The 13703-nt window shown below is 47.1% G+C and overlaps 1 protein-coding gene across 8 annotated transcripts in view; it reads left to right on the top strand.

Annotated features, from left to right (window-relative positions):
• Positions 1-3910: 3910 nt before the first annotated feature.
• The window catches only part of pcdh7b (protocadherin 7b), a 92835-nt gene continuing 83042 nt past the window's right edge, over positions 3911-13703 (top strand). For all 8 annotated transcript variants that reach the window (XM_077544103.1, XM_077544102.1, XM_077544101.1 and 5 more), the window contains exon 1: positions 3911-7565. In XM_077544103.1, coding sequence (XP_077400229.1) covers positions 4497-7565 — 3069 coding nt within the window. In that variant the 5' untranslated portion in view covers positions 3911-4496. The remainder of the gene's footprint in view (positions 7566-13703) is intronic.

Here is a 13703-nt window from a genome sequence, read left to right as displayed (position 1 = left end):
CCTCCGCTTTTTTATTGGCAATCCGCCGGCCGGTGGTAGCGCTAACTAGCTTTGGCTATTGCATGCTAAACACTATTGCTAACTCGGTACAGCTCAACACCAACACTCCTTGTTCACCATTCGGTTCCGACTTGCCGTGTTGTTGCGCTCCGGGTGACAACAGACAGGACGCTGCGTGTGACGTAGCCCTTACCCGAAACTGATTTGGCTGCCGCAAGGCAAAGCACAAAGAAACTTTCCATTTTTCAACTTGGCCGAAAAGACGAAAGTGCGGATTTTCGCCTCAAATGCCGATTTTCGCCGCAAATGCCGATTTTCACGTCACTGCACCGCGTCCCACCAACTCCAAATGCGTCCTCCGCGCCGCCCCACACCCTTTCGCACTGTTCCGCGCCAAGTACATTGACTACAATGCAATCGCGCCACCTGAAATATATATTATATATTTTTTAGGGCTTTGCGTCATAAAGCACTCGCTGAAAATGCGGACATCCATCAACGTTGAGCCGCATCTGATTTCTTGGGCACAGAAGGGCACCTTACAATCTAGTAATTCGTTTGAGGGGGTTATCACTTGATTGTATCTTTAGGGACGGATATGATTCTCCTTCTGCTGCATATTGAGACTACAGGAGAGGAAGGAATTGTACAAATCATTGTTGGGGTTTGCCTCCAACTTACCAAGAGGTGAAACGTCTTCTAAAAGTGCAGTAATTTCACCCTGTTCCCCTTTCTCACACTATAATCAACAACTGTACCTGTCAAACAAGCACAAAATTCCAACAAATGCTAGTTTTATTGGCCAGAGAGTCCACTGTCCTGACATGTTACCTGCATGAAGAAACTTTACTGACATTTGAAACAATGTGACACCAAATCTCCAAAATTGTGCTCTTAAGATATCAATCCCGAGATCAGACAAGATCGGGCGTTCTCAGGGTAGTATGGCCGTAAGGACTCTGGTTGGTGGCCCGGTGGGTGGTGTCTGGTCGGTGCTGGATTTCACTTTCCTTTCTTTGGTCCTTCCTCGGGTCTCCTGACGGCTTCACGACTCTGGCTGGAAGTGTTCGGTTTAGGTGAACGGTATGGGATTTTTTAATAGGTTTTAGGTGAACTAATGAATACACACTCACACACGCACATACAAAATAAAATAAAAAATATAAAAAATAAAAAAGAGAGCAATGATGATGACATGTCAAATCGGTAAAATTACCGAATGAACAACACTGAGCTCTCCAGGAAAAAAAAAAAATCAATCCCAAAGAAAATTCTCTTGAAGGAATAATCATCTATTTACATCTTTTGTACGACCCTAGTGTGAAATCACACCTTAATAGCCAGAGACACCTTAGAGAGCCAGAGTACATCTTCGATGTGGCGATTATTAATTACCAAGTGACACATTATTGTCATAATGAATAACAAGAGCCTCCCGATTCATTTATCACGCTCCATTTTGCCGCCATTTGTCTGGAATACACTATCTGAAAAGCTGCAACCTATTTTACTGGATGCACAAATTAGCATTAGGTGATTCCTTTTTTCCCCCCAAAACAAAGTTCCTAGACCAGTTCTACGTTCTCATTGTCGACCCCCACCAAACAGCTCCCACGTGGTCCAGAAGGAGCCGGCCGGGCTGAGCCACGGCATTCAAAGTATCAAAATAGCAAAATCGCCGGAGGGAGTTGGAATGGAAGCGGACGCTGCTTCTCTGGGGCTGTTGAGTCACGCCATGTTGTGATGTTTCCTCGCTGCCGTTCCCCCCTCCAAAAAAAAAAAAAGAGGACGATGCCGTGACATATTACCTCCCGGGCAGAGCAACAAAGAATCGCCTTAGAGTGGCCTGGTCGGCTGCCCGTCTATCCCGCCTGCCGCATGCCGTCGGGCAACTTTTTACACTTTGTTGACGGACAGCTTTACGAGTCTCCCGCGGCTACTCAGACTTGGTGCAAGGACGGTGACTGACATCAACACATTGAACGGGAAAGTCAAACGCTGCATATGGTGCAGGTCAAACTCTATCTTGGGAATGTTGCGGGAATCCTTCTGCATTTGGGATTATAACCCACACTCTTTATAATTTTCTTTTAAAAGGGAGTCAAATCATTAACACAAATGAATGGACTAACTGCATCCCTATTTCTGATGAGAAAAATACGGGTATCAAACTCGAAGCTGTGCAAAATAATACAAACTGTTAATGGTGCCCTCTCCAAAGAAGAACACAAATGTACTTTCTAAAGAGAAAAAAATAGTTGCACTTTCCTAAAGAGAAGTCAAATTATTGTTGAGTCTAATTATTGTAGTAGTCGTACAATATACTGTAGGGCCTCTCAAGGTAATTACAGATTACAGCCATGTAAAAAAAAAAAAAAAAAAAAAAAGACTGAAGCTTCATTTGGACTGCGTTTTAATTTGGGGCTTTCAATTATTGTGTTGGCGCGTGACTCATCTGGCTTTAGAAATGCCAGTGGTGAGATGTTTGCCGGTGCTTTCTAACGCTGTCATTTTCAACCAGTCATCCACTCGATGGCGGTGGTTGATAATGATTTTCCGCAGCGATTGGGAGTCTTGATTGTGGCGGTCCGGGTTGTAAACACCGTCTCGAAATCGGCCTACGCGCTCTCTATCTGCTTATTCAAAGGCCATGGGACACTGGCAATCACTGCTGTTTTCTTGTTGATCCAGCCTCGGGTTATTGCGTTGCTTGGTGAGACTGTCTAGAAGGCAACATCAGAAAAAAAAATAAAAAATTCTTACTTCTTTTTTCTTTATATAAGATTGATTAGACTGATTGATTTCCTGCAGGAGTCGACTGGCGGCATGGCGGCGTTTCATTTATTTTTTTTCATGCCACACTATCGCTCGTAAATCATCCTGGATGTTTCTGAACCCAACGCGATGGCATTGATCACCCGCCCAACGCTCGGCGGACGCTTCATTATGTACACCTGCGTGATCTAATAAGAAATGCCATATGCTTACTTGTGCAAAGTTGCCATGAGTTAACAGTTGCACTATATTATCAATATTGAAGACTATGTTTACTATATGAAAAAAAATCTTCTAGGCTACACGTTAAATGTTGCCTCAATATGGGAAGATACAATGCAGCAGAAAAAAAGTAACAGGCTTAAGTAACCAGAACGTACATAGCAACCTACAAATTAATATCAATTATTTTGTGTCCTTTAAGAACGGTGTCTTAATATTTTCTCTTTCATGGAGCTGAAACACAGTGACAACATTGGGACATAAATAGTAACCCAGAAAAAGACAACAACAATTGAGTGGATAGGTTCAGATATCAGTGGTATAAAAATAACACACCCGTGTCTCAATCCTTTATGATGCTTTTGAAGGTCCTCGTGTCTATTTGCGATTGGACGATAGAGGGCGCAAGTAAGCAAGGAACAAGCACTGCTGGAATCCAGACACAATCCCTTTTTCTCTGCACCTCCTGTCCTCGCTCCCTGCTTCTCATCAGTCTCGTGCACAACGTGAATTTCAACTCACTTCAAGTCGGTCCAGTTACGAAACTGGTCAGCCACGCAAAACAGCGTTAATACGTGTTTTTTTTTTTTTTTAATGGTCTTCTATAAAATCACAACGTAGTGTGGTGCGCGCACGCAGCCTGTCCCGGTACTTCCATGCATCATGATTTAACCCCCCCCCCCCACACACACACAAAAAAAAACATGAAATATGTTAGTTTTAACGGTCCAGCACCCACACAACCCTCGGACCCGGACGCCTGGCCCAAACGCGCCGATAACCTATGCTCGCGCGCGCTCATGGAAAGGTGGGGGTGAGTGAGGTAAAGAGAGAGAGAGAGAGCGAGCGAGCGAGAGCAAGGAAGAGAGAGGAATATCATTTGCGCGTCCCTCTCCGCGTGCTGCAGAGAGAGGCTGCCGACACACGTCTGCAGGCGAGTGGACAGGTCGCCGCATTCGCCAAGAAAACCAATCACCCCCCACTCCTAAAAAAATAAATCACAAGGGATTAACATCTTATTTTGCTGCTTTTTCTAGCACTTGTCGGTTTTTGTGTGTGTGTGTGTGGAGCTGCATCGGACCGAGAAACAGAACTAAGTGACTTGCGGTATGAGAGCAGCCCGAGCAAGGTGGTTCGTTTTTTCCCCCTCCCTCCACACTTTTCACTGACTCGCGTGGACATATCGAGCACAGAGGAATATTGCCCGCTCAAGAGGAGAGATCCAGCAGCAGAAAAAAACGTGAGTGACAATGCGAGCAGCTTGCACTGACTGCTGCCCCGACTGGCGCCTTTTACGCGCGTGAAATTCAGTGGTGCACCAAGCCTTTTTTTTTTCTAGCACCGCTGAGGCGTCATTTAAATTCATAGAGGGGGAAACTTGCTGTCTTCCACTGCAGCAGGAGTGATGTAGACGAAGTCTCCTTTTATTCCAACATCCAGACGACCACAGTGATTTTTCGATTTTTGGTCATTTTAGTGGACACTTTTACAAGGGAGCAATGAGGACTACTGGTGCAGTGGACTATTTATACTACTGTATGCTCATCCTGCAGTTTGTGCATCAGCCCGCTGCCAAGCAGGTGCTCCGGTACCGCCTGGCCGAGGAGGGACCGCCGGACGTGCGAGTGGGCAACGTGGCCGCCGACCTGGGCATTGTCGCGGGTTCCGGCGAGGTGACGTTCACGCTGGAGTCCGGCTCGGATTTTTTCAAGATCGACAACATCACGGGCGAGCTCACCACCAACGAGAGACGGATCGACCGTGAGAAATTACAACAGTGCCAGATGATATTCGACGAGAACGAGTGCTTCATCGATTTTGAGGTGTCCGTCATCGGACCGGCCCAGAGCTGGGTTGACCTCTTTGAGGGAAAGGTCATCATCTCAGATATAAATGACAACACTCCTTCTTTCCCCTCACCTGTGCTGACGCTATCTGTGGAGGAAAACAGACCGATCGGAACCCTTTATCTGCTGCCCACAGCCACGGACCGAGATTTTGGCAGGAATGGGATCGAGAGGTACGAGCTCATTCAGGACAGCGGGGAAAACTCCAGGCGCTCCTCAGGAGACTCGTACTCAGGGAAGAGGAGATTTGACGAGGGCGCAAGCAGGAGCAGCGTTTTTGAGCTGCAAGTCGCCGATACCACCGACGGTGAGAAGCAGCCCCAGCTCATCATTAAAGGGGCACTCGATAGGGAGCAGAGAGACTCCTACGAGCTCACGCTGCGCGTAAGGGATGGGGGCGATCCCCCGCGTTCCTCCCAGGCCATTCTGAGGGTGATGATCACCGACGTGAACGACAACAGTCCTCGGTTCGAAAAGAGCGTGTACGAGGCCGACCTGCTGGAGAACAGCTCCCCCGGCGCCCCCATTCTGCAGCTGAAAGCGGCCGACGCGGATGTGGGGGTCAACGGTCAGATCGAGTACGTGTTCGGGGCGGCCACGGAGTCCGTGCGGAGGCTGCTGAGATTGGACGAGAGCTTGGGGTGGCTAAGTGTGCTGCACCGAATCGACCGTGAAGAAGTGAGCCAGCTGAGGTTCACGGTGATGGCCCGTGACCGGGGTCAGCCGCCCAAAATGGACAAGGCCACTGTGGTGTTGAACATTAAGGACGAGAACGACAACGTCCCCGCCATAGAGATACGCAAAATCGGACGCATTTTCCTGAAGGACGGCGTCGCCAACGTGGCTGAGGATGTGGTGGTGGACACGCCCATCGCCCTAGTGCAGGTGTCGGATCGTGACCAGGGCGAGAACGGCATCGTGACCTGCACTGTGGTCGGCGACGTGCCCTTCCAGCTCAAACCGGCCAGCGAGATGGAGGGTGAGCAGAATAAAAAGAAATACTTCCTCCATACTTCAGCACCGCTGGACTATGAGGCCATGCAGGAATACAACGTGGTCATAGTGGCAGTGGACTCCGGCAGCCCCAGCCTGGCAAGTAATAACTCTCTTCTCGTCAAAGTGGGTGACACCAATGACAACGCTCCCGTCTTTAACCTCAACGTAGTGGAGGTTTCATTCTTGGAAAACAACGCCCCTGGTGAGAGGGTGACTACGGTGGCCGCCAATGACGCAGACAGCGGGAAGAACGCAGAAATCAGCTATTCCCTCGACTCGTCTGTAAATGGGATTTTCTCCATTGACGCAGACAGCGGCGACATCCGAGTGAACACCATCCTGGACCGGGAGCAAACAGAGCGCTATGAATTTAAAGTCATAGCTAAAGATAAGGGGGTGAACACCTTACAGGGCTCTGCTACGGTCGTTGTCCTTGTGGCGGACAAAAATGACAATGAGCCAAAGTTCATGCAAGACGTGTTCACATTCTATGTCAAAGAGAACCTTGAGCCAAACAGCCCGGTTGGCATGGTTACAGTCATCGATGCAGATAAAGGTCAAAATGCAGAAATGAGTCTTTTTATTGAGGAGGAGGAAGAGATTTTTTCAATCGAAAATGATACAGGGACTATTTTCTCCACTCTGTCGTTTGACAGAGAGCAGAAAAACACATACACTTTCCGTGTGAAGGCCGTGGACGGGGGTGACCCGCCCCGGTCGGCCACTGCTACCGTCTCGCTGTTTGTCATGGATGACAACGACAATGCACCAACCGTCACATTCCCGATAAACAGCTCCTACACCCTCCTCCCGCCCTCCAGCAACATCAGAACTGTAGTCAGAACGGTCATTGCCACAGATACCGACACGGGCATCAATGCCGACCTCAACTACAGTATCGTCGGCGGGAACCCCTTCAGGCTGTTTGAGATTGACGGGGGCACTGGTGTGATTTCATTGGTGAAAAAGCTGGAGCAGAAGCACTATGGACTGCACCGGCTTGTGGTCCAGGTGAACGACAGCGGGCAGCCCTCCCAGAGCACCACGACACTCGTCCACGTCTACGTTAATGAGACACTTTCGAATTCCACTGTGGTGGAGGCGCAGGTGGCAAGAAGCCTGAGCACATCGCTCAACACCAACATCGCCGGCGACCCCAATTACGACCTGAGCAAACAGCGCCTGAGCATCGTCATCGGCGTCGTTTCGGGAATCATGACGGTCATCCTCATCATCCTGGTGGTCGTCATGGCACGCTACTGCCGCCCCAAGAATAAGAACGGCTACGAGGCCGGCAAAAAGGACCACGAAGACTTCTTCACGCCGCAGCAACACGACAAGTCCAAGAAGCCCAAGAAAGACAAGCGCAAGCAGAAATCCAAGCAGCCGCTCTACAGCAGCATCGTCACAGTGGAGGCCTCCAAACCCAACGGCCAGCGCTACGACGGCGTCAACGAGAAGCTGTCGGACAGCCCCGGCATGGGCCGCTACCGTTCGGTCAACGGAGGCCCCGGCAGCCCGGATCTGGCCCGGCACTACAAGTCCAGCTCGCCGCTCCCCACGGTCCAGCTTCACCCGCAGTCACCCACAGCCGGCAAAAAGCACCAGGCGGTTCAGGACCTGCCCCCGGCCAACACATTCGTTGGCACCGGAGATAACATTTCACTGGGATCAGACCACTGCTCTGACTACAGCAGTCAGACCATCAACAAGTACAACAAACAGGTAAGAAGATGCATCTCCATGTTCCTTTTCTTTTCCCTCCACCACTCTTAAATGTATTCCGTTTCCTTCTCTTAGTGTTTTGTCTGGCGTAATGCGTTCTGACAGGGCTAGTCTCAGTAGTCGTGTTGCCTTTATGGTGCTAATGTGTGTCAAGTTAGCAGTATTGATCTGTTTTGGTTTGGAGTGCCATTCACATGCAATATTGAAAGGGACCGTAATGGTTTAGATTAGCTCATCGGAGGGGTATTGTGGCCACTCGGGCCGGGCCAGAACTTTTTTTCAGTTGCTGCTAATGTGTTTAGAGGGTTGCAGACAGCTCACACAAGGGTTTAGTTTGCGGTTAATTTATACCAGAGGAACAGGGTAGTAGTGGGTGGGGGCCCTTCTCCGCCTCAGACAAGGCGGCCTTTTCTTCTTGTAGAAAGGGGAGGCAGGTAGATTAGAGTTCATGGCAGAGCTAACACTCTTTGTTATCGGCCAGTAAGCGGCACCATCTGGTCATCAGGTCATGTTAACGTTCCAATGCGTGTTTCATTCCACTGAGATACAATTTAACATGGTCCTTTCCATCACCATCTATATTGTGTCTTACTTTATCTCTTCCCCCAAACGGCTTTTTTGTGTCTCGTCTGCTCTCCGGCAAGTTTTAAACTCCCTTCTGTTTGCTTCCCCACCCAAAAAAATTAAAAAGCTTTTGGCCCGGCATAAAAACACGGAGGCACGGGCAAGAGAATAAAAGTCAGCTGATTTGCTGAGGTGCTTCGTCGGGCTTGATTAGGCAATGAAATGAATTATTGATCCGTTTCTGCTTTTATTTGACATCTAGTATATCTTTTTTTTCTTCTCAGCCCTGTGTGGTGCATCTCCAATAGCAAGCGCCCACCCATGCCGTACAACCTTTTATTTTCCACCCCCCCCCCCCCCCCATTCCCTGCCTGTCATCACATCACAGCCCTCGCAACGCTTCACTCATTCCCCCTCGAAACGCTTCACTTGTTCTTCTTGGAGGGGGGCTTCCTTTAAATCATGCTAGTGCCCTCTAAGTTTTATATATATATATATATATATGTGTGTTTGTATGTGTGCGTGTGCATATATATGTGCATCCCCCCTCCGCCCCTGCTGCTACTTCTCATCCCAACACTCACAGCTTCTAATACTGTCTATTTGCCCAGCAACTCCCCGGAGGGTGTCGAGCGCTGTTGCTTTTGGATGTCTCCTGCATAATTAAAAGGGCACTCTATCCTCCGCATTGTACTGTGTGTCACTGTGCTCAACTTATATAATTATTTACCGCTGCATGTTCTGCCGCCGCTCTCTGCGTTTTGTTGTGACACCGGGCCTAATCGACGCTGCCCGTATTATCATGCGGCAAGTCTTTTCTGGTTATTTTTAAAATGCAATTTACATTTGAAGGGATTTTTAAGTGGCTGGGTCATCACTAATTGGAGTATTGACATCTGCCGAGTACAGTAGACATATTGCATTTTATGGCCTTTACAATGATCCCGTCTCCTCGGTCTGTCCGTGGGAAGAGATAGAAACAGGCACAAGAAAGACGGCCCTGTTTGAAGGTACAGAGAAAGGCCCCTACTGTTTCGACAAGGGCCCTCGGGGAGGGAGATGGGGGCGCGGGATAATACCAACCATTCACTGTAACCTCTCTGTGTCGGGTTTCTTTTCTCTGTCCCCTCGTCCTCCTGATCTCACCGTAATTGCAGAAGCAACCTGGCCAAGTGGGTAACCAGGCAACTGCACGGGTTTATCAGCCTTTCTGTTTTAGCGGAGTCATTAAAAAGCAACTTGATCTGGACATTGCCCACCACTCCGGCTGATAAAATATTAACACACTGTCTTAACACATAGCTGCCTCCTCATTCTCATCATGTGCACCCTGCCGGACATTTAAACTTTATTATTCTTGGCTGTGGTTTCCGTTCTGAAAATAATGAAGGGCGGGCTTTCATGTGGTGAGGATTTAAATCACTTAGCCATTAAATTAGGAAAGGTCATCTGCTTTTGTTTTATCATTGCACCTTAAAAGGATCACTTTTAATCTGTGGTGATCCTCAGCAGCTTGTAGTCTCTGCTCACGTACACAGACAACCCCTCCCCCCCGCCCTCCCTCCCCCACCCCACCCTGAGGGCAAGCCAGGCCTCGGTCCGCACGCTTATACCACAATTTCTTGCCTCGGGGCCAGTGCGGCGAGCACTAGTGGACTTTTAACCCTGTGGTCACCTTCCCAATGCTTTGCCTTCCACTCCAGTTGCAACAAATGCACAACCACCTGAAGAGTATTTGTAGCCATGTAAATATTCACAGGAAAGCAATATGGAAATGTGGTATTTTGCCTGCGGTCGTCATTTTTTTGTTGATGTGCAAAACACTGCTTTCGAATCCAGCGTTTCACCAACCTTTATTGAGCCAAGGCTCATTTAAGATTTCAAGTCTCAATTGCACACCGCCAAATAATGTTTAAAAAAAAAGAAAAGAAACAAATGGAAGCCCAGGTTATGATGTACCTTCTGCCATCTTGTGGAAGAGCCTTTAATTGTTCTGCCAGTCGTTATACGTCACTTGCCTAGATAGATGAACAGATATACTGTATATTATTCTTCATAAATAAATAATTCACACCAATTAGGTGAATTTGGATGATGTTGGCTGAGAATCCCAGAATAAGTGAAAATGTTTTTTTATTTTTATTTCTATTCACACAGCAAACTGACATCCAAAGCTAATGAGCAAAAGCTTAACTCGATAATGCAAAAAAAGTGCACTTCCGTTTGTCATCGCTAATTTGCTTTAACTGTACGGCGATCCACTTTCCTGTATGTCTATATACTGTATATCCCGTGGGCAGTGGGCAGTATTTTATTTTGAAATGGCTTGGTCAGAACCAACAAAAAGCCAAAAAATGGTCACAATAACGCCTAGGGGTTAAACAAGTGTACTGTATTTCACAATAAAAGAGCTGGGTTAAAAATAAAGTAATTACTGGGGAAAAATTGACTGACCACCACTTGAGTCAATTTGACCCAACTTTTTGGGTTATTTGTTTAACCTAACAAGTTGGACTAAATTGACTCACTGATTTTTCCCAGAAACAGATCAAATATTTATGTGGTTTTATAACTTTACATTTGATGGTTGAACAAACATTCCAGAGACTCCATTATTTGTTAAAAACAACAAAAACAATTAGTCACTTTAAATTTTCCCAAGCTGGCTTTCGGACAGTTTTATCTGTGAGGCCACTGAGGCAGTCAGTCACTCATCAAGTCCAATAAGGTACAAAAGAAGAGATTCCACAGGAGCTCTCGAGTTTCACCCCACCAGCGTTGAGGTCAGCTTAGTAAGCCCAATCATTGCCCAGCAACCGCTTGTGCTAAGAAACTCATACGCCGGCTACCGAGAAAAGGGTAAAAAGAGGTTTGAAAAGAGGATAAAATAAATTGTTTTTCGAATGGCCCATTATTGTCATCCTTGGTGGTGCAGTGTACCACCAGCCGAGGCTAAGTTGATATAACTGCGTTTGGATCTATTATAGATAAATTCAATCAATGATTTCCCAGCCTTTTGTTTACATGCTGGGGGGGTGGAAGCGGAATAAGCCAAGTGGTGCTCATGAAACTGCGGCAGAAAGCCATTTTCGACAATAATTTGGTTTGGTGATTTGAATGGATTTGCTATAAGGCAATTACTAAACTAAGAGACTCACCTAATAAACTAGCAGAAATGTTAAGGGACTAAAAGGGAGGGATTTCGATTGATGCATAATGCAGGGCAATGGCTTCAAACTCATTTTCTTTATGCCACATTGTATTTAGGGTTGCCCGGTTACAATGGCAAAACCACGCAAATGTGTTTTTGAGGAATTAGCTTGGTTTTGAAAAAAGTAAGTTCCAAAGTCACGGTAGGTTTTGTGTGGGAACCTTAACTCTTTGACTGCCAGACGTTTTCAGAAAAGGGATGCCATGGGTGCCAGCCGATTTAAGCATTTTTGACTGATCTTTCAAGGTCCACAGAAAATTATGTGTTTGGACTATGGAAACACACATACTACCAAATGAAAGATTGGACTCTGATCTTTCATCAGAAAAAAAAGTTTGTTTCTACCTTATTCCGTTTTTCAGTAATCAACAATAGAAAATGGTTAGTTTCACGTGTTTTGAAAAAAAAACGTATTTTAATGTCTTTGGCACTCCTCCATAGGATTTTACTAAACGTTATTTAACGTTTTTGGCAGTCAAAGAGTTAATAATCATGTCATCTAATACAAAATTGCCTCTGCATTTGTTTTTGATCAATTTGTCATAGCTTGTAGAAATATGGTGGCTCTTCGCTGCGGACCTTGAGTTTGACACCTGTGGCGGAACGGGTGATCTTTTTGTGATGAAAAACAAAGCTTTGTCTTTCCTCTCATCCTTCTCTCTGCCTATGATAAATGCACCAGCGAGCTCGAGATTCCTCTCAGAACAACAACAAAAACCCACTCGTGATTGAAGGAGCCGCTCCGGCTCTCGACATCTGTCACGATAAGAAAGATACCGAGAGAAGCGCGGCGAGAGAAGAGGTTGGGAACAGAGAGCGACTTTCGAGGCCCCGCCGCCTTGATTGCCCGGCACGCCGCCGATTGCGAGTGTCGCGGATGTCACCTCTCCGCCACCACTTCTTCCAATTTGCCGTCATCAAACGTGGAATTTGATTTCACGCCGCACATTCATATCCGCGCCTGTGCCGCCGTCGGTTTTGCCAGGCCGCCATATCGCACACTTGTTTATCCGCGGCGATTGTTAGCGGGAGTTTGTACAGCAAATTGACTTTTACAAGGCTCCCAGGGTCTATGATGTACTACGCCAGCGCCGCTGTTTCCTCGTACTGCCTCCCCTGTATCGACTGCAGGAGTTCAGGCCGGCTGGATGGGAACATCACTTAAGCTGCGCCGCGGTCAGACTCGGGGGAATAGTTGCCTGTCGACCCGCCGCATCGCAAACACAGATCAGACGTGAGGCTTGTTTGTGTGACTAATGGGCACGACGGCGGTTTTGTGTTGGCTGTGACGCTGTACCTCATCAAAATTGCAAAAATGTCTGGCAGAGGCGTTATTGTGGTGTGGCTAGTTTTGTCGTTTTGTAGAAAAGGGCTTCAGGCAGTCTGCTGTCTTGATTCAATCAGTCTGTGTTTTTTTTTGTGGAATTCGGTTTAGCACAGGTGGGAGCGAGTAACATATGTGCAAATGGTGAGTGAGTTTCAAGTCTTAACCTTCAAAGTTTCAAAGAAGTTGACTGTGGGCAAAATCAAGCAAGAGTTGCGGTTGATTCAATGCCTTGATTTCAATTAAACGCATAACTGACTTGAAGATTAGCTCATGTCTGATCGGTTAGCTAAACTAATCGTAGCTTACCTGTTTGCAGGTTTTCGAGTAATAGATGACGTAAGAAGACATTCTAAATTCAAGTTCTACATTTTGCCGACTCAAATCTGACTCGAGTCCCTACACTTGTTTGCCTCTGTGGCTCTTGAATGAATCAAACGAATCATCCACAAGCAGGTGCGCTGACATGGGGCCCGAGATGACAAGAAGACAGCCAGAAGGGTCCGCAGCCCCCTTATTGGTGGACATTGATTTAAAGCCCCTCCCGCCGGTCGCGTTGTCTTACTCGGCCTTTGCAAAACATGAAAATAAGAAGAGCTGCGAACGCTGGACACGCTGAGCCATAATTTACCGTAAGTGCAACCCTTTGCTCTGGCAGCCAATTGTAGAGCCTGTCAGCGCAAAGTGGACTTGTTTATGAAGAGGAGTAGACAGGTGAAGAAGACGATCTTATTCACTCCGCCAAGGCTTTTAAGAGATATCTCTTTTGCCCCAACCTTTGGAGAGGGACAAGATGTTGGTTAGCTTGCTGTGTGTGATTTGACTCCAAAAACTTTAGGTTTTGGCTTTCAGGAACAAATTAAACATGCAAAGTACCACTGTATGTTGGGAAAGTGACTTTGAACAGGAGAAAAAGGTAGTGCCTTGGGTATTTAAAAATGAAAAGAAAGAAAGAAAAAAAACTACAACCTTCACCCTGGGTTCAGGTTCACATTGATTTCCTTACGGCTGTGACAGCACCTGTTCCTGCGCAATACTC

Source organism: Vanacampus margaritifer, chromosome 15, assembly GCF_051991255.1.
Source record: "Vanacampus margaritifer isolate UIUO_Vmar chromosome 15, RoL_Vmar_1.0, whole genome shotgun sequence".
Classification (NCBI taxonomy): Eukaryota; Metazoa; Chordata; class Actinopteri; order Syngnathiformes; family Syngnathidae; genus Vanacampus; species Vanacampus margaritifer.
This window is presented reverse-complemented; position numbering and strand designations above follow the sequence as displayed.